The sequence below is a fragment of the Geotrypetes seraphini genome, chromosome 5, assembly GCF_902459505.1.
Source record: "Geotrypetes seraphini chromosome 5, aGeoSer1.1, whole genome shotgun sequence".
NCBI lineage: Eukaryota > Metazoa > Chordata > Amphibia > Gymnophiona > Dermophiidae > Geotrypetes > Geotrypetes seraphini.
In genome coordinates, this window is record NC_047088.1 from 96,243,988 (window position 1) to 96,271,346 (window position 27,359).

Here is a 27,359-nt window from a genome sequence, read left to right on the forward strand (position 1 = left end):
TGTAAAAAATTTTTTTTTTTTTTTTTTTTGCAATAACCATGAAATGGAATAAATGGTCAGAATAGAAACAGGCAGTGAAAATTTTCTTTTATTGAACCTCATATATGTAACCATTATTCCAAACATAACAAAACATAAATTATGTCTAAATTGTCATGACATTAGAAGTACATATGGAGTAGTTGCAGGCAGTGGCGTACTTAGGGTATGTGGCACCCAGGGCCCATCATTTTTTGACACCCCCCCCATCTATATGAAAAATATGATTTTTAGTACCAATCTACATATCGCACCACAAGAGTGTACCTAGGAAAAGGCTGCATCTTAAACACTGCAGTGAGCACTAGAACACCAACACATACATTGTAAAACTAAACAAGCCAGATCCCGCACAGTCAATTGGTCCTGTAGTCAATGCCAACTGAAAACTATGTCTTTTTCATACACACAGAACAGAGATACACCCTCGCCCAAAATGGAATAATCACAAACTAAAAATAGAAATATGTAGACAAAAGTTAAACTGATCCGCCAAGAAACCAGACCCTGGATACAATGCAACACCACAAAAAACAGTAACACATGTCCTCTAATACAGTGCAAAATATAAAGACAGTAGATGAAAATTTGAAAAAACTGATACATAACAATCACCACTTTATAAATTAACAAATAAAAATAAAACAAATAATGAGATATAAGAAAATACAATTTTATTGGACTAATCCCCGTAAGCTCGGTCCCCATCCCCGCAAACCACCTGATTCCATCCACACAAGCCTTGAATTGTTTATATTAAAGTATAAAAAGAAACAATATTCTGTACAATTGTCAATTTATAAATCAGCGTCTTCTCCCCACTCTCTTCCCCATTTCCCTTCAGCATCCTCAGCCCACTCTCTCTCCACTTTCCTTCAGCGCACGCACATAAAAACAAGCAAGTAATTTTATATCATTTTCATTCTATTCATTCATAGAAATTAAAGTCTAGATAATGCCAGTCACATAACAAAACATGATTTTACAAAAATAATTCCCTGCAGTCAAGCCTGCAAGGATTATTAGATGTCTTTCAGCAGTTCCCCTCCCTCCCTCCCCCTTACCTTTGTGGCCAAGTCAAAATGATCTACCAACAATAAAATTTTAAAAACACAAAGCACGCTGTACGCAGAGAAAATGTTAATTATCATTTATATTCCGCGGGTTTTCAAAGAGGTCAAGGCAGATGACTTTATGCAATGTCACCTCAGTAACAACTATACAAAAATAGACAAATATTCCCCCTCCCTTTTTACTAAACTGCGATAGCGGTTTTTAGCGTAGGGAGCTGCGCTGAATGCCCCACGCTGCTCTCGACGCTCATAGGCTCCCTGCGCTAAAAAACTCTATTGCGGTTTAGTAAAAGGGGGCCATAGTGCAAAATATAGACAGCAGATATAAATTTTCAAAACGGACACATTTTGATCACTAAGTTGAAAATAAAATCATTTTTCCTACTTTTTTGTCTGGTGATTTCATGAGTCTCTGGTCCTTCTTCTGATCCTTCTTCTTTCTCTCTCCCCCTGGCTCCCCTCTTTATTTCTGCCTTTCTTTCTCTCTCCTCCTGGCCCCCCTCTTTCTTTCTGCCTTTCTTTCTCTCCCCCTTGACCCCCCTCTTTATTTCTGCCTTTCTTTCTCTCCCCTTGGTCCTCCTCTTTCTTTCTGCCTTTCTTTCTCTCTCCCCCTGGCCCTCCTCTTTCTTTCTGCCTTTCTTTCTCTCCCCCTTGACCCCCTCTTTATTTCTGCCTTTCTTTCTCTCCCCTTGGTCCCCCTCTTTATTTCTGCCTTTCTTTCTCTCCCCTTGGTCCCCCTCTTTCTTTCTGCCTTTCTTTCTCTCTCCCCCTGGCCCCCCCTCTTTATTTTTTCCTTTCTTTCTCTCTCCCCCTAGCCTGCACAAAGCCATCGTGCCGATTTCTCCACTTCCACGATTCTTTCCCTACCCTCACCCCCAAGCCAGCAGCCGATTTCTCCCTGCTCCTTCCCCGATGTCCTGAACTTCATCGGGCAGCAGCAGCATTCACAATTCACTGATGTTGCCCGCTTCAGGCCTTCCTCTCTGTCGGGTCCTGTCTTCATGAAAACTGGAAGTAGGCAGGACCCGGCAGAGAACAAGGCCTGAAGCCGGCAACAGCAGCGAATTGTAAACGCTGCTGCTGCCCGAAGAAGGTAATGGAGCACCGAGGCAGTCCGCTTCTCCCCCCTCCCAGCCGAACCCCCGCTGACCCTCCTATCTCCCCCCCCCCGTGAACCTTTCCGACCTTCCCAGCGAGAGCAGCAAACCTCCTTCGCGGCTTTCTCCTCCCTCTGCCGCGTTACTGATGACGTCATCAGTGATGCGGCAGAGGGAGGATAAAGCCGACGCTACTGGAGGGAGGTTTGCTGCTTTTGCTGGGAGGGTCAGAAAGGTTCACTTGGGGGGGGGGGAGAGAGATAGGATGGTCAGCGGGGTTTCGGCTGGGAGGGGGGAGAAGCGGTCTGCCTTGGTGCTCCAAGGCCTGGTGCCATTACCTTTTTCGATAATGGCGCCGATGCTGCTTTCGCTGGGAGGGTAGGAGCGTGATAGGGACCGGGCCAGCTGTGCACCCCCCCCTAAGGCGGCACCCGGGATGGACCTCCCCCTCGCCCCCCTTGGTACGCTACTGCCCTGGGGAAACAGCCTGCAACAAGATCGCGCGATGCCAGAGATTTTTGCCTGCTTCGGCTGTTTCCTCCGCCGCGGTCCCGCCCCTCCTCTGACATCAGAGGAGGGGCAGGACCGTGGCGGAGGAAACAGTCGAAGCAGGCAAAGATCTCTGGCATCGCGATCTTGCTGCAGGCTGTTTCCAGACGCGACACCCGGCGCAGGGGGGGGTAACTGGACCGGACCGGGAACACCCCCTCAGGGCTTGGTACCTGGGGCGGACCGCCCCCCCGCCCCCCCCCTTGGTACGCCATTGCTTGAAACATATTGTCTAAATTTCTCTGCAAGGTTTCTTTTTCCTGCTGTAATAATATGTAGCTCATCAGTGCAATATACCTTCTTCTCCTTCCATGTATTTCCCCATCCTCCTATGTACCTGAAGCCTTCTTGATGATACCAGGCTTTGAGTCATCTATTAAAGTCCTCTGTGTTTTTCATTCTTTGCTCTCTCTTTCCATATGCAGGCAGTATTTCAGAAAAAGCTAGTCTTTGCAAAAGGTTTCAAGCCCTCACCAAGCTCCCAAAAAGCTTTCTGTGCTGCAAGAGTGGAGTTGTTGGCCAGGTCATTTGTTCCCAGATGGATAACAACATCAGTGTTAAAATCCTTAGTTTCTTCCTTAATTATAGTCTGTATTTCCCTGGAACTAGAGAGTTGCGCAGGGACAGAAATCCCACCCATCCCCGTGAGGAATCCCTCCATCCCCACCCGTCCCCGCGAGAATCCCCTCTGTCCCTATAAACTTCAGAAATAGTTATTTCATTTAATTATGCTACTGAATTAAAGGCTCTGCTAGAAACCCATTTACAAATAAGCAAAGAGACTTTATTAATTTGGAAATATTAATTGGGAAGAATACATACTTTGTAAACGGGTTTCTACCAGAGCCTCTAATGTTTATACATTTTTATCAACACAACTAATATACTACTTTATCCTGAAGCAAAAAAAAAAAAATAGAATATTTTTCCTACCTTTGTTGCCTGGTTTCTGCTTTCCTCATATTCTCATTCAATTCCTTCCATCCACTATCTCTCTTCTTTCTGCGTCTTCCATTTGCTCTGTTACTGTGCCTCTCCCTTTCTCCCCCCTTCCAAATTGGTCTGGCACCCATCTTCTTCCCTCCGCTCTCCCCATAGTCTGGCATCTCTGTCTTCTTCCCTGCCAGCGTCTTCGCCCCACTCTCTCTTCCCCATTTCTCTTCAGCGTCTTCCCCCACTCTCTCTTCCCCATTTCCTGCCAGCGTCCTTCTCCTCCCTCTGTCTTCCCCATGTGCTTTCAGTATCCTTCTCCCCCTCTGTCTTCCCCATGTCCTTTCAATGTCCTTCTCCCCCTCTGTCTTCCCCATGTCCTTTCAGCGTCCTTCTCCCCCCCCGGTCTTCCCCATGTCCTTTCAGCATCCTTCTCCCCCCTCAGTTTTACCCATTTCCCTTAAGCGTTTTTTCCTCTCCACTCCACCTTTCCTCCCTTTCTCCCTCCCTGCCCCTTACCTTCGTGACGCTTCCCCGCCCGCCCGACAACAGAACAGGCCCGGTCCGATAAACTTCCCTGCCCTGAATCCAGCTGCTGTAAGAAGGTAATTTAGATTCGTGGCTACAGGGCAGGGAGTTTTGTCAGACCGGGCCTGTTGTCGGTCGGTCGGGGGAAAGTGCCACGAAGATAAAGGGATCTGGCCGGCTCTGCACCCCCCCTAAGGCTGTCTCGGGGCGGACCACCCCCCCCCCCCCTTGGTACGCCACTGCCTTGAATTTATCCTACCTGCCCTGCCGCAGCACACAGCCGACCGGAAGTCTTCCCGATATCAGCGCTTAAGCCCTCCCTCCGACGTCATCACTAACATTGTGGAAGACTTCCGGGTCGGCTGTGTGCTGCGGCAGGGCAGATAGGGAAAAGAAGACGAGCCTCGCGGCTCGCGTGCATCCAACCCCGCAGGAACCCCGCGATCCTAGGGGGCATCCCCACGGGATCCCCGTGACCCGAAGGGGGAACCCGCGAGATCCCCGCGGGATTCCCGTCATCCCCGTTCAGCTCTCTACCTGGAACTCCTGGTAGCTGAGGATCCTGGAAGACATTTCATTATTTTGGTCTCCTCGCCTTCTGTTCAAAGGTTAATGCCTCTGATGATGGAATCCCCCAACAGTAATAGGTTTCTGTTTTTGGCTTTTTTATTTGTGCTTAGGGTGCGCTTGTTCTCTTGAGTTACCTTCATTGGTTCCAGTCCCACCTCCCTTCTGTTTTCTTGAGTATCACAGTGCACTAGTGGAGCGAAGGAATTCTGTAGAGGTAATATTAGTGAAGGTGGATGTTTCTGTGTTAAATGTCGCAGTCTTCCTGAGCCTACTGTGACCCATTTATTTCTGGGCTGTTTTATTCTTTGAGGTAGAGGTGGTAAGTTGGTATGATTTTGTGGAGCATTTCATATTCTGCTCTTTTCACTGTTTTTCAGCATTATATCTGCTTAATTTCTCTTCTCCTCCTCCCTGTTTCTTACTTTAAAAAAACCACAAAAAAATAAACCCTTCTCTTTCTTTTGTTAAATCTTATTTCCTCTTTCCCTTCATAGGAATAAGGGTAAGACTTATAGTCCCACCCACCCCAGGGACCACTTTTCATATATAGAGACCCAAATAATCAGGACTACTCAAATCAGGTCACTTCACAACCAATCAAGATGACCTTTATTCTATGCAGAAATTCACAGGGCAGCCTTGTTCACAGCACTGTCCCAAAGATAATGCAGTTAACCTTAGTAATAAATCAGAGCCCTTTCCTTCTACACCTAATCAGCAGAAAACAATGGTTGTCAGTAAGAATGTTTTTCAAAAAAAACTTAAACCTCAGGTATCCTTTCATGTATGAATACTGAAAATAGTTACTGTATTTTTTGCACTATAAGACACACTTGACCATATGACACACCTAGGTTTAGAGGAGGAAAACAAGAAAAAAAAAATATTCTGAACCAAATGGTGTACTAATATTTTTAATAAAATATACCAGGCTCTGCACCCAGCCTCCTTCACTCCCTGCCAGGCTCTGCACCTAACCCCACACTCCTTGCCAGGCTCTGCACCCTGTCCCCCCTCTGGTGGTATAGTGGTAGGCCGGGACAGGAGGGATCTGTCCCAGCTGACTAAGAATTTTTAACACCCCCCCCCCGTACCTTTTAAAATCCTGGTGGTCCAGCGGTGTAATGGCAGGAACAGGTTTTCCGCGCTCCTACCCCACACTGAGCCCCTCCCTCACTGGATGGCTGCCAGATCTTGCGGCAAGTGGTGCACAAGGCAGGAGTGAGCTTTTCGTGCTCCAGCTTGGGCCTGTGCCACTTCCCGAATGGCTGCCGTCAGTTCTTGTGGGACTCTCGAGAACTGACGGCAGACATTCAGGGAGCGGTGCGGAGCCAGGCTGGAGCGCAAAAAGCTCACTCCTGCCTTGTGCGCCGCTGGCTGCGAGATCTGAGGCAGCCGTCCAGCGAGGGAAGGGCTCAGTGCGGGGCAGGAGCAAAGAAAGCTTGCTCCTGCCAATACATCGCTGGACCACCAGGAATTAAAAAGGTATGGGAGGGAAGGGTGTGTGTGTAAAAAATTGTTAGTTGGCTGGGGTGGATCCCTCCTGTCCCGGCCTACCACTAAACTACCAGATGCAATATTCGCTGCATAAGACATACAGATATTTCCAACCACTTTTGGGGGGAAATAAGTGCTTCTTATGGAGCAAAAAATATGGTACTCATTGCTTGTTGCAAAGTTCAGATGGCAGAAAACACCACATCAATCCATGAGGCCAGCCTCATATTAAGTAACTTTGACTGTTTCTTAAAAAAAAAAAAAAAAAAAAAAAAGAACTATTCATGATTGCTTCCTTCATTTACATTTTTTTATGTTTTCTTGTACTTTTCTTCTTCCTTTTTCTAATTATCATATAATCTTACAGATTTCCTATATTATATAACAGTCTAAAACCATCAGCACTTAAGAATCCATCTATTTTAATTTAAGCCTTAGGTGAAATCATCAGAAATCCAGAAAAATCCAAGGGTTTATAGTGTGCTTACCCTTTATTGGGGTGTACTATTTCTTCTCTAGTCATTTCCCATCACATGCACCACCCCTGTTCTTTCCTTGGACTGTCTACATGTTCTCTTGTACCTTTCACTTGTGAGAAGACCCAAGGAGATAGATAATTCATCATCAGAAAGATTTAAGAGCTTAATTTAGTATCCTACCAAAAAGAAAGGGAGTTCAAATGAGTTCAAGATGAAACACTTTTTCACCAAAGATGACACAGAGTTCCAAGAAATAGAAGTTTAAAAGAAAACAAAAAAAGGATTTGATATATTAATATATGTTTTCTTTTTGTACTCCAGTATGAGTCATCGGTCAGATAAAAGTGAAATAAGTATTGGTGAAGAGATAGAAGAAATTTCTGTGGAAGGAGAAGACTTCAATGTCAGTGATAAAGTAAGACATTCTTTAATTTGTATTTAAAAATTAAATTCAGTTAGAGTATTCTGCTGTCTTATTACAGGGGTGTCAAAGTCCCTCCTCGAGGGCTGCAATCCAGTTGGGTTTTCAGGATTTCCCCAATGAATATGCATGAGAGCTATTAGCATATAATGAAAGCAGTGTATGCAAATAGATCTCATGCAAATTCATTGGGGAAATCCTGAAAACCTGACTGGATTGCGGCCCTCGAGGAGGGACTTTGACACCCCTGTCTTATTAGAATATTAGATGAGTCAGATCATGTCATTCTGAGCTCTATCAAGCCCAACATCCTATCTCTTGACAGTGGCAGTCCAAGTCATAGGTACCCAGCAGCTCCCAAAGAGTAGATCACATTGCTCTTGGGCCATTCCAAGAGAAAAGAGATGGCTTTCCCAAGTATACCTGGCTAATGATTTCAAACCTATTTGAACCCCTGCTGTAGCAAATTGCTTGACCACATTCTCTGGCAATAGATTCCACAACTTAAGTATAATATCCTCAATCACCTTCAAAGAATACCAACTTAACTCACACAGAGTAAAGCATATTTATGACCTCAGCCGTGCACGCTGCTGCCATTGTCAGCTTACTTATTGTAATAGTGCTGACAGCCAATTTGTATAGTTTAGGTTTTATCACTGATCTCTCAAAGTAAAGCAAATAGCACTCTGCCATCTGAGGAAATGAAACATGTGATCTAATGGAGTAAATCAGATTTTGATAAAAAAAAAAAAAAAAAGCATACTTTAGGACATGTCTACCAGATATGTCACCCCACTCTCCACAGTTTCTCCAGCACAACAAATTTTTCCCCATTCCCACAGGAACTCAATTTCCCCGTCCCATTCCTGCAAATTTTGTCACTGTCCTGGTCCCTGCCCCAATCCTGAAAGCTCTGCCTTAACCACACAAGCCTCGAACACTTATGATTTTAAAGTGTTTGAGGCATGTGCAGATGAGGACAGAGCTTGCAGGAATGGGGCAGGGAAAGGAAAAGAACTTTACAGGACGGGAAAATGAGGAAACATTTTCCCCCTTGTCATTCTCTACCTTGCATCTAACTTGCCAGTGCTTATGTTGATTCTTATTTTCATCATCATATCCTTTTTCCAAAAGCCTCTTTCACTCCAACTTTTAACCAAGCTGGCTATCATTTGCTCTTATTTCCACCTTTGTTAATATGTGAAATACATCCGTTTTGGGCTTTCACAATGGTACTTTTAAATAAAATCCATGTCTGATTTAAAGTCCTAACCTTTTCCTTTTAGCTTCTTTTTAACCATTTTCCTCATTTTATCATAGTCGTCCTTTCAAAAATTAAATGCTGCTGTAGTAGATTTCTTTAGTGACTTCACTCCAGATATTGGCTCACATTTGATCATGTTATGATCAGTGTTTTCCAGTGGACCAAACACCCTTACCTCTTGTACTATGCATTCCACTAAGGATTAAATCAAAAATAGCTCCCCCTCCTGGACCAGTTTCTCCAAGAAATAGTCTTTTATTAAATCTAATAATTTTGCCTCCCTAGCACTCCCTAATGTAACATTTATCCAGTTAACATTGGGGTAATTGAAATAGCTGAAAATCATCTACAACAAACCCTACTATTTTTAGCCAATGGCCATTATGAAAGCTGTTTGGAGTTGAAGTCAGCTCTGGTCTTCTTTTTAAACAGTGGGATTTTGAAAGTTTGTTCATGATGGTCATCTATCAAGATGAATATTCTACTGAGATAAGTGAAAGATGATTTAAAACTTTTTTGATATGATAGCAATCTTATTTGTATAGTTTTAGAGCAGAGCTTGGCCATTCTTTAAGTCACAATTTTATCAGTTTGGCAACATTAGCAATGTTTTTTTTGAATACTGAAATTAAGTTTTTATGTGAGTGGAGTTTTTTCTTTACCTATTATAGAACATGAGCCTTCCACATTGCAGAATTGTTGTGGTATAGAACTCCTGTTAGACTCAGGTCATTTTTCTACTTTTTTTATGAAGTAATTTGTTAGCTAAATTCCACATTGGCTAAAAATAGTAGGATTTTATGTGGATGATTTGTTGTGATTAGTATATCCTACTCTCTCTTTTTGGTAATTGAAATTAACCATTATTATATTCTTGTCCAATTTGCCATTTTTCCTAATCTCTGTAAATATGTCTTCATTTGTCTGTTCGTTCCTTCCTGTGGAGGGCAGTAGTACAGCCCTACCAGTGTTCTCCTTCCTTCCCACAAGGAATTTTTATCTATAAGGATTCCACACTGCTATCTATGTCATACAGAATGTTTATTGTGTTTGACTCACTTCCCTATTTAACATACAGGACAATCTTCCTCCCCCTCCAATTTGATCTACTCTATCATTGTGATATAATTTGTACCCTGGAAAGCACATCAATAGACATCCCAGAGACCTGTTGGTAGGAGGACAGCTATATCTATCTCTTCATTTAGTGCTAAATAGTCTTAACTCTCCCATCTTATTTTTTAGGCTTCTAACATTCATATAAAGACATTTCAAATTGTGTTTTTTCCTTGCATTACATGTTGCTTAGAAGTTGACAGGGATAATTTGCATCCTTTACTCTGTTTTCACCTTAAACACTCCTGCATCATATTATTTGAACGGTCTGAGGATTACTAATTTATAGTTCACTTTAAATTAGGTATACACAACTCTTTTTCTTCTACTTGAAATATCAGCCTTTCTAATCTAATCCTGGCCCTTTTCCTTCCCCATACTTATTTGAATACCAGTTTGTTTAGCGTCTAAAAAAAAAAAAGTGTAGGAAACTGAGATAGGGTAGTAAACAAATGCAACAGCCTAGATGTATGGTCTTTTTAACTATTATTTTTATACCCAAACAGTTCAGTTATCAACCTACTTCAGTTACCCAGGAATTCCACTATTTAACCTAGACTAGGTGTATATTTAGTTAGTACATAAACATTTTGGCAGAAAACTACAAACACTTCCTAACAAGTAACCCCCCCCCCTTTCTTGTTTCTCCCCCTTTCCCTACTCCCACCTTTATTTTATTTTCATCTCAATGTAAATTAATTCCCTGGTGTACTTCCTCATTAATCATGTATGTTTTGTTTGTCTTATAACCCCCTTTTTCTTTTATTGTAATATACAGTGCCTATAATTTTATGTTCATTTTAAGTTATATTTTATGAAACTTATTGTAAACCATTTAGCCACTTCAGATAAAAAGGGTATATCAAAAACCAATAAACTTGGAAACTTAATTTGTTCAAATAGCCAAACTAAGATGTACACCATCCACAAAGTAAACTTCAACCTGCAATTCCACAGGGTTTATTCCTATTCTCAAAACTATGATTTTCTTACATTAATATTAAATGCTAGTAACCTGGAGAATTCATTGAATTCTTCCAAAAGTGGATGTATTAAACCAGTGATGTGGATGTATTAACCTTTTTTGAGTCACAGACCCCTTTAAGAATCTGATGAAAGCTAAGGACCCCCTTCCCCAGAAATATTCACATAAATACAACTTTGCATGCAATGAATATAATGTACTTTATTGATATTTGATTGTTTCATACATAAATAACATACACAAAGTATTATTAAACTTTAAAGTAAATAATCCTCAAAAAATCACTCCTTTTTTATGCAAAAAGTAATGGTCTCCATTATTTGCAAGAAAAATTAACAGTACTGGGCTGTATAGTAAATATCAATGTTAATTTTTATCTGACCCTCATGGACCTCCTGAAATCCATCCATGGACCCCAGGTTAAGAACCCCTATATTAAACTTTGCGAGTTCTCACACTTACTTGCTAGCATGTCATCTACTATATGGGGGGATCATATTCTCAACTCCTCCAAGAGATTTAAGTTTATTCAAGCAAGCACCCTTTCTATAGTGAAAGAATAAAAGTTCAGTTGGCATTTAAAACCTTTGGTGTGGTCTGCCTTTTTCTTGGAGGAGAGAGATTGAATGGAGTATGCTTGCTTCAGCCTGCCAGCTCTAAGTTGGTCCTGGCCCATGGCCCGAAACTAAACAAGTACTTTGTGTGACCCCTGCCCAGCTTACCGGGTAAGCAAGGGGCTTACAATAATTTGATAACAATTTGAGAACTTTATGTAGCATGAATAATTCTTTGTAACATATTTAACTCCATACAAAATTCTATGTAACAATATGTTTGCCTGTAACCCACTTACAAATCTAATGGGGATTTGGCGGGATATAAGATTGCATATAACATCACATAACTGTTTTAGGATACTAATGAATAATCTCTTATTATACAAGTAAGTTGTTATATTTTAACTATTCATTTACAAATTCAATGCATACAATAATGGAAGGTTCAGGTTATTTTAAGTTACAGGCAGTCAATTTCAAATTAGTAACTGTTTTTCTCAGGGAAACAGCTTTATGAATATATTGAGCAGTAATCTATAAAACTGTAAATTTTTTTTCTTTTTCAGATTGATGATATAACATTGGATCATACTCTCTCTCATGCAAGTGATATAGCAGATTATTTGGAAGATGTTGAGTAGATACTAAAGGAAAAAATGTTGCTGGACTATGGGGAAGACTTTTGTGGACAGTTGTATTTTTCAGACAATCACTGTTTGCTGGAATGTCTACTCTCAGCTTGTGCCTTTCATTTTAAATAAATTCTGAATTTATTTTGTAACTGTGAGCATACCACAATAGGTACTAACCAGAGTAGGCCAATTTATCTAGAATTTAAATTTGGTCATAATTCTTTATTTTTTAAAGAGCAGATTCTTTTGAGGATAGAAGAACAAATTGTTTATAGTACTGATAAGCAATGTTGTACTCTTTATAATATGTGTCATTGTTTTGTTGATAAACCTGTTATCAGTACTCAAAGAAAGAAAGTTGGAGGAATTGGCTACCCATTTCAGCTTTTGCTTTCTGTGGCTTATCTATCATTCAGAGATTCAGGATGATAAAAAGTTGGAGAGACCCTGAACACGAAGTTCACACATTTTTTTCATGTGATGAAATATTGGATTATAGGAGCCAGTGGCATTCACTAAATAAATTTGCATGCCTATGGGCAGCTTCTGGTAGAATATCAAAAAATGAAATTGAAACTGTCTCTTCAACCAATTCATTGCATGTAAATGAACAACATTTCATAGTACACTTGTATAGGTCATGGACATTGGTCATACTAATACTAAAACAAGTTATTTTAAGCTGCAATTTTTTTTTTAATACTGTTTCCTTTTCTCCTGCTAGACCTGCCTAGTTGTATGAGTTTATGCCACTATACAAGCAAACAGAGACAAAAATCATACCTTTTTCGTGACATAGTAGACGGAGAGATGCAGCATAGGAATTCTTAAATTAAGCAGCAGAAAGTTATTTGTCTACTAGATGCTCTCCCTAATGAAGCTGGATCCTGGGTTAAGCTCCCAGAACAGCATTCTGTGAGCTGTTTTCTCCCGGTGGAGCTGGGTTCATCCTCTCACAGGAATAGGTTACTTTCCTCTGATTGAAGGGAGCCTCAGGAAGCACAGTCTAGTCAGAGATGTCTTATGGCTCCCAGGGCTTAGTCTAGCCCTATGGTTGATTGGAGGAAAATTGCTTTAGAGCCTGTTCTGGTAAGGTCTATGCCCATGACAAAAAAATTTTGTTGATCGCCCTGGTCCTGTTTCTGGGCTGATGTCTTCCCTTTCTCTCTCCTTTTTTTGGTTCGTGAGGTGAGAGATATCTATATAATAAATTTTTTAAAAGGAGGGGAAAGGTAAAGAGTGGAATTTGGAGCAGCCCAGGGGAATCACATGGTGCAGTAGGGGCTATAGCAATAGGGAGCAGTAACTATCCATATGGAGGGAAGTCTGTGCTCTTAGTAGTGTGGTAGAGAGGAATTAGAACTGTGGCAGCTGTGAGTCCAGCAAGAAAAAAGCACAACTAGTCTGTTTTTATCCTATTTGCAAAATGCTTCCTCCATATTGGCTGAGCAGCTTGTTGGGCAGGCTTTTCCAAGAAGGTCTTAGGCTTAGATCTAGAAGCTGATGCATTACCTGATACTGGGATGGGTTTTCCATTGGTTTACATGGCAACCATCTTGGAGTCACATGTCCTCTGCAATGCAACCATAGGTCTCTCCTTGTGGTTCCTGAAGTTGGGGCCCATTCAGATGATCCTCCTGGACTCCCTTCTCCCTGGAGTTTGGCCTGGCAGTGTGCCAGTTGTTTTGCAGCATGCAGAAGCCTGGAGGTAAAGGGGAAGTGGATGCATTGTTATAAGATCCAACCAAGCTCTCCAAAGAGTCTTTGGACAGGTCTGATGACTCTCCATCACTCCATGGATTCTCCACTGGGGAAATTTGGGAAGAAAAATTATGACTTTTGTTGGTCTGGATGCAGAGTTTAGGAAGGGCTCCCCTGTAGTTCACCTTTATTTTGGAAGGAGTAATGGTCTGCCCTTATTTTTTGGAGGCCCTTCTCCATAAGATGGTGAAATATAATGGAAGGTTTCAGGTGGGATGCTCAGATGGGCCAAATTGATGTTGAGGATTTACTCCCTTTCTTAGATCAATGCCCTGGTATTGGATATTACTGTTGAGGTCTTGTTGAAACAAGGTGGGGGGGGGGTTGTTCTTTTTGTTTATGCTTCAGCCAAGGCCGTTAAGGTGTTTTTGTGTGTGTGGGTTTTTTAAAAATTTATTTATCATTTTAATACATCCCATTTACAAAGATGTTAAAGGATAAACTCACTTAGTTAAAGAACTAAGGACCAAAAAATACATTGAAAACAATCATCTAATACAGTCCACAATCTGAGGAGAAGAGACAAAATAAATAAAGCCCCTCGGGAAAGGGGACATATACAAAAGAAAATCAGAAATTAGAGCAGTATTAAAATATTATCCTATCCATTAATTTGATACCGCATTAATAACCTGTTTCAATCGGACTGTGTAGAGATTCCTTTACCATCCAGGAAAAAACCTAATTGGGCAGGTTCAAAGAAAATATATTTACTCCCTTGATAAGAGACAAACCATTTACACGGAAATCTTAACTGGAACACTTCCCCCAAAGCAATCACCTTTAGTCGATAAGTCAAAAATTCTTTCCTCCTGGATTGTGTCCACTTTGAGACATCTGGAAATATATATACCCTTTCACCTAAATAGGTGATCTGTTTTAAATTAAAATACAATTTTAACAGCATTTCTTTATCTTGTAAGAATACCAATGAGACCAATAATGTTGCCCACCCCTGAATTTCAATATCGGAAGATTGCAAAATAGCAGAAACATCCAACTGTGTATTTTCAACTGCTACAGCTTTTTCCTTTTGTATTTGTTTTAAATAATAGATTTTTTTGTATCGGGGGGAGACTTACTTCTGGAATATTTAAAGCAGTCAACATGAAATTCTTAAACAATTCTTGAGGTGGCATAAACTTAGCAACCGGAAAATTAAGAATCCTCAAATTCAGATTTTTTTGTTGGTTTTCTAAGTTTTCAATCTTCCTTAAGATCATCATTTTATCTGTCATTTGTTTAGTAAGCAAATTCTTGGTCTCAGTTGTTACTGTCTCTAAATTTTTTTAATTTGGCAGGCAGCCAAGACGGAATGAGGCTGGATTGGCCCATCCGTCCCAAAGCTCCGCCTACTGGTGGGGCCTAAGGCGCCTGGGCCAATCAGAATAGGCCCGGAAGCCTTAGGTCCCTCCTGGGGGCGGGGCCTTGGGCACATGGTCGGGTTGGGCCCATGTGCCTCAGGCCCCACCCCCAGGTGGAACCTAAGGCTCCCGGGCCTATTCTGATGCCCAGGCGCCTTAGGCCCCACCAGTAGGCGGAGCTTTAGGACGGATGGGCCAATCCGGCCTCATTCCGTTGTTGGCTGCCTGCCGGACAGGCAAGTTTGACTCCCGTCTGTCCAACTACAGAAGGGGAAGGGGAATGGGGGTGTCGTGGGGTCGGCCAGGGGGGTCGCGGGTCGGCTGGGGGGGCGGTCGGAGGTTCTTGGGGGGGGGCGATCGTTGGGGGGAGGGGGGTTTGCGTCGAGGGCAGGAGGGCCTGGGATCCCTCCTGCCCGTAATGTAGTGCGGGGTGGAGGTAGGGGGTCGCTGTGGCCAGGAGGGTTTGGGCTCCCTCCTGGCCCGAACAACTAGCGGGGGGGGGGGGGGTTCGCCAGGGCCAGGAGGACTTGGGCTCCCTCCTGGCCCGATATTGTCGGGGAGTTGGGGAGTCGGCGGGGCAAGAGGGCTTGGGCTCCCTTTTGCCCCGATCATGTCGGGGAGTCAGGGGGCAAGAGGGCTTGAGCTCCCTCTTGCCCCGATCGTGTTGGGGGTGCCGCGGTTGGCTGGGGCAAGAGGGCTTGAGCTCCCTCGTGCCCCGATCGTGTCGGGTGTCTGGACCGCCAAGAGGAAGCAGCAGGACACCGGTAGGAGCTTCTACATGATGGGGGGGGTCGGGAGGCTGTGGGGGTGCGAGCGGTCCTTCAGGGTGGGGGTGGGAGAGCGTGCGAGTGGTCCTTTGGGGTGGGGGTGGGGGTGCGTGCGAGCGGTCCTTCGGGGTGGGGGTGCGAGCGGTCCTGCGGGGGGGACTATGTAAAAAAATGTTTGTACAACGCGCTCACGCTTATAACGCGCAAGGGTATGCGCGGTACGTAAAAACCACGTATAACGCCCGCGTTATATGCGAGAAAATACTGTACTTGTGACAATAAGGCAATAGCTGAAAAACTAAATTAGGTCTTTGCTTTGGAACCATTTTTGGCAGGTTATAATCAAAGGAAGCTAAACAAATTGGTGTGATTCTAGAAGATGTGCTCAGGCCCTGATGATATTCACTACAGTGTTATAAAGGAACTCAAATAAGGAATTGTGGATCATCTATTAGCAATCTGCAACTTAACACTCAGATCTGCCTTCATGTGAAAACTGAACATTAGCCAACATAATACAATTTTTCAAAAAGGTTTTTTAAGAGATCCAAGTAACTACAAACTGATTAGAAAATGGTGGCAGAAAATATTATAATGTCTTTGTATAGAACCATGGTGTAACCACATCTTGAATATTGTGTGTAGAATAAAATTGGAGAGTACAAAGATGTGCAACAAAAATTATAAAGGGGATGAAATAGTTGCCTTTATGAAATAAGGCTGAAGCTTTTCAGCTTGGAAAAGAAACAGCTGAAAGGGACATTAGAATAAGCTTCTGAAATCATGAGTGGGATGGGTCAATTAAATAGGGCACATTTGTTTGACCTTTCAAACAACCTAAAGCAAGAGGATACTCCATAAAACTAACAGCTAATAAATTAAAAACAAATCATAAAAAGTATTTTTCACATAGTTCATACATAAACTATGGAATCGGTTGTGGAAGAACATGATCAAGTAACTAACAGCAGGGTTCAAAAGTGATTTGAATAAATTCCTGGGAGAATCAGAGGGTTGTGTTAATCCTGATCCTGCTGTCATCAACTCTGCAAATTAGAAGTTATATTTCATATATCAGCCAAGTATAGACAAAATTCCAGAACAAAAGGACACCAGAATACCTCTAGTTCTCAATAATAAAGTCAGTTTGTCAAGAGAGACATCCACAGGAGTCATCTAGAAGGAACAGTTTAGCAACAGTGGCCAATAGAGGAGGGAGGGGTGGGTGGGTTCTGTTTTTTTTAAAGTGTTTATTCTAGGATATGAATTGTTTACTTTTTCTAACTTGTTTCCCTACTATGCCCCTTCCCTCCAAACTCTCTGGTCAGGTATCGTAGTTCATTCTTTGACTCCCCTCTTAGCCACCCCACTCCTATTTCTCTCTTTCCCTCTTTACCCTTCTAAGATTGTAAGCCCCCCCCCCTCCCCAGACAACTTGTTTGTTGAGTGGAGCAGAAACCCAGATTAAACTAAGAAAATTCCATAAAATGTTATTAGCTAGAGAGACTTGTGCAAGCTATCACTTTTCCCTGGAAATGTACTTTATGAAATTGCATTTCTTTTGGGGTATTACTGCTTACTTGAAAAACCAACATTGGACCAGCAATTTGCTGTTAAAGATAAGTGTTGCTTATATATATATATAATTTTTTTTTTTTTTAAAGATATAGAAGCAATTTTTGAAGATTAATCAATGATGATGGATTAGTTTGTTTCCAGAGGATAAGACACGCTATGAAGTTTTATAAGATTAAGTAAATTCTCCTAATGAAATGTTAAAGTCAAAGTTAATAAAGACATTTTAATTAATTATTTAAGGATTGGGAAGGAGGTTTTTTGGTATAGATGATTATTTACAACTGAACAGAATAGGGACCTGGATTAACATAGTTATGGGAGGTCCTATGCACTGAAATCACTTTACATCATATGATATACCACCCTAGTTTATAGTTTGTTTGTTTTTTAATATATTGAAGATGTATGTTTAAATTAGAAGTAGATGTCATGTGATTGAATTTGATGATAAAAGAAGAAATGAGATACAAAAGTACGTTCGTGACTAATTTTAAATAATATGAGATAGCTTTAATAGATCCCTACAGCCCTATTTGTTTAGAAATCCAAATAATAGCAGCATTCCATGCTACCGATCCAGGGCAAGTAGTGACTTCCTCCAGGTCTGTCTCACTAGCAGAAATTTATCCGAACTTTTCTTAAACCCAGCTACGCTTACCGCTCTAACCACATCCTCTGACAACAAGTTCCAGAACTTAACTCTCCTTTGAGTAGAAAAAAATTTCCTGCTTGATTCACTTACACGTTCTAATCTACACTACTCAGGATTTTGTAGACCTCAATCAAATCAGCCCTCTCTTTTCCTAGCTAAAGAGCCCCAACTTCTTTAGTCTTTCCTCATACAAAAGGAGTTCCATCCTCTATCAATTTGGTCACTCTTCTTTGAACCTCTTCTAATTCTTGAAAGGTATTAATGAACAAATAAATCTTTTACAAAGACAGAATAGCCACAGAACTAGAGGGCATGACGTAGAACTAGCAAGAAGGTAAAATTTTAAAGTAACATCAGGTAATAAATTTTTCATGATGGAGGCCTGGAATGTTCTTGTGGAGGTGGTAGGAAGAAAAACAATGACAGTTTCCAAAAAGCAAAGGATAAACAAGTTTGACTTTCTTTACTGCTTTCTCACTTAAAAAGGAATATAAGCAGTTTATAATGTTAAAAATCAAAAGAAAAGAAATACAGTTAGAACAGGACAGCCTGTTCCCAAAGCCACCCAAAGGAAAAATAGTCATAAACTTTATCAATTAAAAACAATTCATAGCAAGAAAACTCTGCCCAAAATCACTAATACTGAGACTTGGCATGATAATTCCAGCAAAATGGCAAGAAAAAAAGTCATACTCGTCAGAAAAGATCCCTAAATAGCAAGAGAATGAAATCAAAACAAACCTTAAATGACTTTCAGTCTTCAAAAGAAGGCATGACTTTTACACTGACAAACTGTAAGATATGGCTGCCAGAGGTGGAAAAGAGAACGTAATCAAGATTAACACTTGTTAGGGTGAGGGAAGATAGAATGAAAACAGGTGAACTCTTCTGCATCAATATAGAAAAGAGAAGAAGAAATCAAAATAACTTGCTGTGATGTATAAATTTACATAATGTTAGAATAGCCATTAAAGATATTTATGTAAATATTAGGAAGCGGGAATAATTAAAGTTAATGAGCAGTTATGCAAAAGGAGATGTAGGGTGAAAATGAAAGGGGCTAGAACAGTCTTATTTTGGGGAGGGTGAACTAGTGTGCCTCACAAGAGATAATGGAAGGGACTTTAAGGCCATTTTCTCCTTGCACATAAGCCTCCTCCTGGTTTTTGCTGTTGCCTTTTCTATTTGTTGGCCATCTTAAAACCACCGTATAGGATTATCCCCAGATTCCGCTCTTCTTTTGGGGATAGAACTTACTCCTCTTATTGATTTTTTATAGCCCAAATGCATAATCCTTCACTTTTTAGCTAGTTGTGCTGTGTGAATGACCCCCCACCACCATTTCCAAGTCCTTGCCAGCATATAAGAATGGCCATTTAAACAACTAAATGGCCAAAAGTTATGCATTTTAAAAAGGGAATAGCTAGGGCCTGAGCTAAATTTTATCCACTTGGTGGCAATATCTATCTATTCAGTATTGCACAATAGCAGCTATAACAAATAAATTATCCATTTAAACTTATATTTTTGGTGACAGCACCTCTAGAGTCCACATAAATTTACACCATTAACTTTTCCATATACAGTTATGCAGCAGCTGTCAGACTAAAAATTTACTCCTTAGGGCATGTTTTAATTTTTTTTACTAATCTTGACTCAAAACGCCTACAGGCAGGCTAAACTAAACCTTAAGCTTATATACCGCATCTTCTCTATAACAGTACTTGTTTATGCACCATTTTCTCCAAGGAAGACAGAGAGAGGTTTCTGTCATTGATTTTGTGACAAGAACCCATTGAAATAGAGAGTTTCTTGCTATGTTGTGGATCACATGGTAAAAATACTTCTGACTTTTGGGGTCATTGAAAAGCATGTGTTTCCTACTATGTCATATACCAACATTGTAGCAGTAACACCTCGATTTCTGATGAAATCAAATGGTAACTGGTGTCTCTTGGAATGGCATTTAAAAAATGACCATCTATTTCTGACATTAAATGGAGTGGGCAGTGAACAGGAACACTATTTTGGGTGGGCGGGCGGGCTGGCTGGGGGCATTACTAGTGATAAAGCTATGGGTATAAATACATCCTATTCATTTTTATAGGACTAGTGAGGCTTGGGTGGAATGTAGGTGTGGCTTAATGTAGAACGTACCTAGGGGCCACTGCAAGAGCGGACTACTGGGCACGATGGACCACTGGTCTGACCCAGCAGCGGCAATTCTTATTTTCTTATGTATAGTCTTTAAAATTTTACGTGGACTATTTGTTTCTCTGATGCCTTTATCTCTAAACACCATGAGATCTTTGGGAATGAGAACAACTCATATAAATAAGCTATCTTTCCCATCATTAAAGGAATCAAGTCTATTAGTAAAATTTCACACTCCTTTCCATGCTTACGAACTGCAATATGGAATGGACTACCTCCTCAAATTAGATCATGTTTATCTCTTCAGATCTTTCGCAAAACCTTAAAAATCACTGTTTCATTGCTTTTTAGGCAGTAGCTCCTATGAATGTTAATGGATCTTTCTTTGTGATCTAATTATGTGAACCGAATTGAGCTATTTTTAGATTATTCGGTATATAAGAGTAAGAATTAGAGATGACTGCTGATCAGAGCTGTCTCTGAATTTGATGGCAGGTGTACCTTTTTTTTGGGGGGAGGGGAGGTGGACCTATAGAAAAAGCATTATAATTAGGATTACCAGATTTTTGTCCGGAGAAACCCAGACACATGTTCCTGCTCTGTTCCTCCTCTAGCCCCGCCCCTGCAAAGCCTCATCTTTGTATCCCGACCTCCAGGCCACATCTGGAAGGTCTCAAAGCATGAGCAGATGCATGTGACATCATCCACGCATGCTCAGAGGCCTTCGAGATGCGGCTGGGAGGTCAGGGCTTTCAAACTACCAGGTTTTAGAAAGTCCGTCCAGGCACCCAGACAGTCCTCTAAAAAGAGGACATGTCCGGATTTTCCCAGATGTCTGGTAACCCTAATTATAGTAGTCTAATTGTGAAAGAACCTTGGCCTGCATCACTGTTGAAAAACCTGTAGGCTAGAGCAGTGTTCTTCAACTACCAGTCTGCGGACCAATGTTGGTCGGCAGAAATTTTTTGCTGGTCCACAGGGCCAGCACGTCCATGGTGCGATCAACGCGGCATCTTTGGCCCAGCTTTCTGAGTGCTGCAGTGCACTTAGTCGAGGGAAAAGGCTCCTATGCGCATCCTGCGCCTGAACTGGAAGCCTTCTCTCTGACATCGCAACATCAGAGGGAAGGCTTCCAGATGAGGCATGGGACACAGGAGCCGCTGCCCACAGCTTTGTGCATTGCAGCACTCAGGGAGCCGGTCCGAAGACGCTGCGTTGATTGCACCGTGGACCGGCCCGAAGATAACACCAGGGGGCAGGCCAGAAGGCAAGGCACAGCATGGAGGGAGAGAGACAACAGTAGGGGAAATGCTTTTATTTTTTTATTTAGTGATTGATTTACATCTGCTGTCTGTTCAGGAAGAAATGCATTTGTTTCTTTTCCTCGGGTTGTACTGCTTGCAGAGTTTTGCATCTTAGGGTTTGTTTGTAAATATTAGTACTTTTAGTTTTTGGTCCTGCATTTGCATGGGGTTACTGTATTTTCACGTAGCTAACGCGCACCCGTGTAAAACGCGTACACGGGTATAGCGCGCGGAAAACACAAATTTATGTACAGAAATTTTTATATACCGCGCACACCCGTATACCGCGCATGTTGCCTGACTCTCCTTTCGCCCGCCCCGACTCTCCTCTGGCCACCCTGACTCTCCTTTCGCCCGCCCCGACTCTCCTCTCCCCCTTGAAGTCCTGTCCCCACCCTGAAAGCCTGATGCCCCCCCCCGACGTCCGATTCACCCCCCTCCGCAGGACCGCTCGCACCCCCACAGCCTCCCGACCCCCCCCATCATGTAGAAGCTCCTACTGGTGTCCTGCTGCTTTCTCTTGGCGGTCCCGGCCCTTCCGTGAGCCCTGCGCCTGCGCTGCTTCCTCTTCCAGCGGTTCGCCCTTTCTCTAACGTCAATCCCTCTTGCCCCGACTCCCCGACACGATCGGGGCAAGAGGGAGCTCAAACCCTCTTGCCCCAGCCAACGGCGGCACCCCCGACACGATCGGGGCAAGAGGGAGCTCAAGCCCTCTTGCCCCCCTGACATGATTGGGGCAAAAGGGAGCCCAAGCCCTCTTGCCCCGCCGACTCCCCAACTCCCCGACAATATCGGGCCAGGAGGGTGCTCAAGCCCTCCTGCCCTCGACGCAAACCCCCCTCCCCCCAAGAACCTCTGACCGCCCCCCCAGCCGACCCCCATGACACCCCCACCCCCCTTCCCCGTACCTTTGTGTAGTTGGCCGGACAGACGGGAGCCAAACCCGACCATGTGCCCAAGGCCCCGCCCCCAGGAGGCTCCCGGGCCTATTCTGATTGGCCCAGGCGCCTTAGGCCCCACCAGTAGGCGGAGCTTTGGGACGGATGGGCCAATCCGGCCTCATTCAGTCGTTGGCTGCCTGCCGGACAGGCGGGTTTGGCTCCCGTCTGTCCGGCCAACTACACAAAGGTACGGGGAAGGGGGGGTGGGGGTGTCGTGGGGGTCGGCCAGGGGGGTCGCGGGTCGGCTGGGGGGCGGTCGGAGGTTCTTGGGGGGAGGGGGGTTTGCGTTGAGGGCAGGAGGGCCTGGGATCCCTCCTGCCCGTAATGTAGTGCGGGGTGGGGGGTCGCCATGGCCAGGAGGGTTTGGGCTCCCTCCTGGCCCGATATTGTCGGGGAGTTGGGGAGTCGGCGGGGCAAGAGGGCTTGAGCTCCCTCTTGCCCCGATTGTGTCGGGGGTGCGCGGTTGGCTGGGGCAAGAGAGCTTGAGCTCCCTCTTGCCCCGATCGTGTCGGGGAGTCGGCGGGGCAAGAGGGCTTGACGTTAGAGAAAGGGCGAACCGCCGGAAGAGGAAGCAGCAGGCGCAGGGCTCACAGAAGGGCCGGGACCGCCAAGAGGAAGCAGCAGGACACAGGTAGGAGCTTCTACATGATGGGGGGGGTCAGGAGGTTGTGGGGGTGCGAGCGGTCCTTCGGGGTGGGGGTGCAGGTGCGTACGAGCGGTCCTTCGGGGTGGGGGTGCGAGCGGTCCTGCGGAGGGGGGTGAATCGGACGTCGGGGGGGGGGGAACTATGTAAAAAAAATTTTATATAGCGCGCTCATGCGTATACCGCGCAAGGTTATGCACGGTTTGTAAAAACACGTATAACGCGCGCGTTATATGCGTGAAAATACGGTATCTGTTTTCTGAACATAAGAATTGCCGCTATCGGGAGGGAATCAAGATGGCGTCGGAGTGAGTCGAGTCATCAAGTGGCTCCTGCTCCGTTCGGCGAATTCTTACCTTTTTCTTTAGAAATTTACCTATGCCCAAGCGCAGGGGTAAGCAGAGGAGTGTGCTTCCGGCCTCCTCTTCCACTTCTTTGACTCGGCAAGCGGCAATAACAGCTTTTGCTGTCCCAGTTGGAGTGGGCGCATCTGCTGACCGAGGAGGGCTGACCTCGGTCTTGGAAGGCGACGTTTCGCTTAGCCCATATGGGCCTAGAGCTCCTCCACGTCCCGGGACGATGTCGGGGACGCACTCAGACGCACAGGAAGCGCTGGAATTGATGTCTCCAGCGGAGCTGCAGTTCTCACCCCTGACCCAGGATGAGAATCACAGCTTGCTGACTTTTTCACACTCAGCATTGGAAGTCGGAGGACCTCAATGTCAGTGTGAAGCAGGGAAGGTAGAGATGGGACCCTTGGTGGAGTCTCCCGGAATAGCTATCCCTGCTCCCTTGATTAAACCAGCGGTGGTAGACATGGAGGCGATATGGAGCGCTTTGGAGACTTTACATAAGGTATGCTCCCAGTTTGTAGTTTCTACACAAAATTCTAATATTCAATTTAAAACTTTTGAAGAGAAATTCCAGCAGGAGTCTCTTAGAATGGACAAATTGGAGAAATCAGTGGCAGATGGGAAGATTTCTACTAATCTACAACTTAAGGAAAAAGCTTTACTTTCTAGGAAAATTGAAAATTTGGAGAACACTAATAGGAATTTGAACTTGAGACTTTTAAACTTTCCTGTTTCCAAGTTTCAGTCTCCTAGGGATTTATTTCATTCCTTTTTAAATATTGTTTTGAAATTTCCTGAGAATAATACGCCACCATTACAAAAGATATATTACCTAAATTTACCAAAGGAGGATAAAGACAAGGGGAATGCATTACCAGAATTGGATCTCACTGGTATGCTGGAGATGTCTCAAGAAGAAATAGTGACTAGAGCTACTTTATTGGTAACTTTTGTTTTTCTTCAAGATAAAGAAGCAATTCTTCGTCTATTTTATAAGACTGATAAGGTGGAATTTCACGGATTCAAAATTTCTATATTTCCTGATGTATCGAAGTGGACACAAGCCAGACGCAAGAAGTTTTTGGCTTGTCGTCAGTCTGTTTTGAGTTTGGGGGCAGCCTTTCAATTACGTTTTCCCTGCAAATGTTGCATTACGCATCAGGGTAATAGATATATTTTTTATGAACCCGATCAATTGCAGTTTTTCCTCAAAGGTAAAGTAACCACAATTCCAGAGACCTCCTTGAAATCAGCCCAACAGGCCCTTAGTTAATTGACTCCAACTGCACTCTGCTATTTGATTTAGTGTAATTTTATTTCCTGGAATCCAACTACCCTTGGAAGTGATTGATTTCTTCTCTTTTCAAATTGTGGACTTTAGTCATAGTTACTGTGTGCTTATTTTATAATTGGTATTTGTTTTCTGTATTTTGATTGTTATATTTCCTTTCAAGTATTAATTGATTTGTTAATTTGTAAAAGTAAGATAAAAAAAAATAAAAAAGAATTGCCGCTGCTGGGTCAGACCGGTGGTCCAACAGTCCGCTCACGCGGCGGCCCTCTGGTCAAAGACCGGCGCCCTAACTGAGACTAGCCTTACCTGCATGTGCCCTTGTTCACCAGGAACTTGTCTAACTTTGTCTTGAATCCCTTGAGGGTGTTTTCCCCTATAACAGATTCTGGAAGAGCGTCCCAGTTTTCCACCACTTTCTGGGTGAAAAACTTCCTTACGTTCGTACGGAATCTATCCCTTCAACTTTAGAGAGTGCCCTCTCGTTCTCCCACCTTGGAGAGGGTGAACAACCTGTCCTTATCTACTAAGTCTATCCCCTTCTCTACCTTGAATGTTTCGATCATGTCTGTTTGAGGGAGAAGAGGCCCAGTTTCTCTAATCTTTTGCTGTACGGCAGCTCCTCCAACTCCTTAACCATCTTAGTCGCTCTTCTCTGGACCCTTTCGAGTAGTACCATGTCCTTCTTCTGTCAGGAATGAATGTTGAAAAGCATAGTGTGCTTTGTGTATTTTAATTTTGTGCTTAACCATTATGTGTTAATACGATTATATTGTGTGTGTGTGACTTAGCCCAGTGTTCTTCAACTGCCGGTCTGCAGACCAGTGCCAGTCCACAAAATAATTATTTTATTTCTGCTGGTCCATAGGTGTCAAAAGGTTGAAGAACATTGGGCTAGAGAATAACACAGGGACAAATTTATTCCCGTTCCCACAGGATCTATCTCCATCCCCATCCCTTCGAGTTCTGTCCCTGTCTTATCCCTGCTAGCTCTGAACTTCATGTGCACAAGCGTTGAATAGAGCTTGCAGGGCTGAAGCTGGGACAAAACTGCAGAGCTTGCAGGGATAGGACAGGGATGAAGATAGATCTCATGGGGACAAATTTGTCCCCATGTCATTCTGTACTTTAGGGGGTCAATATAAGGAAAAGACATTTCAATATTATAAGCTTATCAAAGCTTCTTCTATAACCGTGGGTATTCATACTCTAAATATTATTTCATAAGTTTGAAAAGCTTTTATCAGATTTCACATTACATTTGAACAGTCGCCAATTAACATGTTTATTTTGCACATCTTAGAAAATGGAAAGCTCTGCTTTCAGTGTGGAAGTTTCCTTTGTCCTAGAAGAAAGGAGCAAGCATGCCAAGTCGCTGCCATATAATCTACATTCCAGATTCATAGCAGATTTTAGAAACCCAGACAAGGCAGTAGATACTGTGCATGAAAGAATGCCCGAAACTTCAGTGAGACCATGTGCTGCAATGGTCCAAAATACAGAAAAGTTCTGAAACCTATTCTCTTGCAGAAAAGGTCACCATTTGTGACTCCATTTCTGGAGAACAGGCTGAATATGTTTATAGCAGTGTTAGCACTGATGCTGCTTCAATGGAGGGAGTGACAAAAGTAAAGTTTACCAAGCTCTAAGCCAAATAACCATTTGGTTAACACTGTTATCTACCCTTATTTACTAACCTAGGTGTTTGTCAGAAACACTCCACACCAGTAAGATCAGAAAGCCTGTGGATTTGGTCCACTGTCTGCAAACAAAGCAAGAGCATGGTTCACAATACAGTTATGCCACATGTTAGTTCTAATCTAGCATTCAATTACCCACAGCTGTGAACATCACTCATAATTTAATAGTGCATAACCATGAAAAGAACATTGATGGATCACTTACCATTACTTCTTGCACTTTGCTAAAGAACTGGATCTGAATATTGTGAACCATAATGCTGACATGAGCTTGCCTGATTTTTTCCCCCCCATTTTTAAATATATATACAATATTTTGGTAAAGCTATAGGGCTCATAATCAAAAGTTTGAAAACATCAAAAAAACAGCTTAAGTCGGCACTTGGACATCCTAAGAGTAGGGACGTCCCAGTGCCAATAATCAAAACCAACTTTCTGGATGTGCAGCAGCACTTCTACGATGCTGGGCGTCCAGAGAGCAAAGAGGCGTGTTAGGGGCAGGAATCGGACAGCCTTCAATCTGGATGTACTCCAGCCATAATCAAAACTTTCCTAGAGGAAACTTAGATGCCAGCAGTTAGACCTGTTTGAGTTGCATCCAAGTTCCAAAAAGGTGCCCAAACTGACAAGACCACTGGAGGATTTAAGGGATTACTCCCCCAGTGGTCACTACCCCCTCCTACCACCCAAAGAGTGGGAAAAGAAAAACCCCAAACCCATATGCTTCCCATCAGCTGAGCTAATTTCAGGGGATTCCTGGCGGCTCAGCTGATGGGGATTCCCCTGCCAGGCTCAGCTGAGCCAAGGAGCCCTACAACCCTCCCCCCCCCCGAAATCCCCCCGATATTCCATACTTCCCCCAAAACATATCTGCCTCCACATCATTCCTGGGGGCCCCTCCCACATACCGCAACCCTCTGTACCTTTGGAAGAGCAAAAGGCAGAAGGGAAGCTCACTCCCTTCTGTCTACAAGGCCACATGCTGCAATAACGGGGCTTCCCCCTCCCAATGCACTGGGAGGGGCCAAAGGCTCTGATTGGCTCAGAATGGTAATTTTTAACCAATGGTGATTGGCTCAGAGCCTTCGTCCCCTCCCAATGCATCCCAAGA

At 43.3% G+C, this 27,359-nt stretch overlaps 2 protein-coding genes across 9 annotated transcripts in view; one reads left to right on the forward strand and one right to left on the reverse strand.

The window, feature by feature from the left end:
- CEP43 (centrosomal protein 43) overlaps positions 1 to 12,428 on the forward strand; it is a 180,306-nt gene extending 167,878 nt beyond the window's left edge. For 6 of the 7 annotated variants that reach the window (XM_033944329.1, XM_033944334.1, XM_033944333.1 and 3 more), the window contains 2 exons: positions 7,084 to 7,177; positions 11,675 to 12,428. In XM_033944329.1, coding sequence (XP_033800220.1) covers positions 7,084 to 7,177; positions 11,675 to 11,749 — 169 coding nt within the window. In that variant the 3' untranslated portion in view covers positions 11,750 to 12,428. The remainder of the gene's footprint in view (positions 1 to 7,083; positions 7,178 to 11,674) is intronic. The other variant, XM_033944335.1, reaches the window with a different exon arrangement.
- Positions 10,733 to 27,359, reverse strand: part of LOC117360500 (polymerase delta-interacting protein 2-like) — a 72,989-nt gene continuing 56,362 nt past the window's right edge. The window contains exons 12-13 of one of the 2 annotated variants that reach the window (XR_004539429.1): positions 26,246 to 26,310; positions 10,733 to 13,442 (exon numbers count right to left, since the gene is read on the reverse strand). The gene's annotated coding sequence lies outside the window, so the exon portion shown is untranslated. Of the gene's footprint in view, positions 13,548 to 26,245; positions 26,311 to 27,359 lie in introns of both variants that reach the window. The other variant, XR_004539430.1, reaches the window with a different exon arrangement.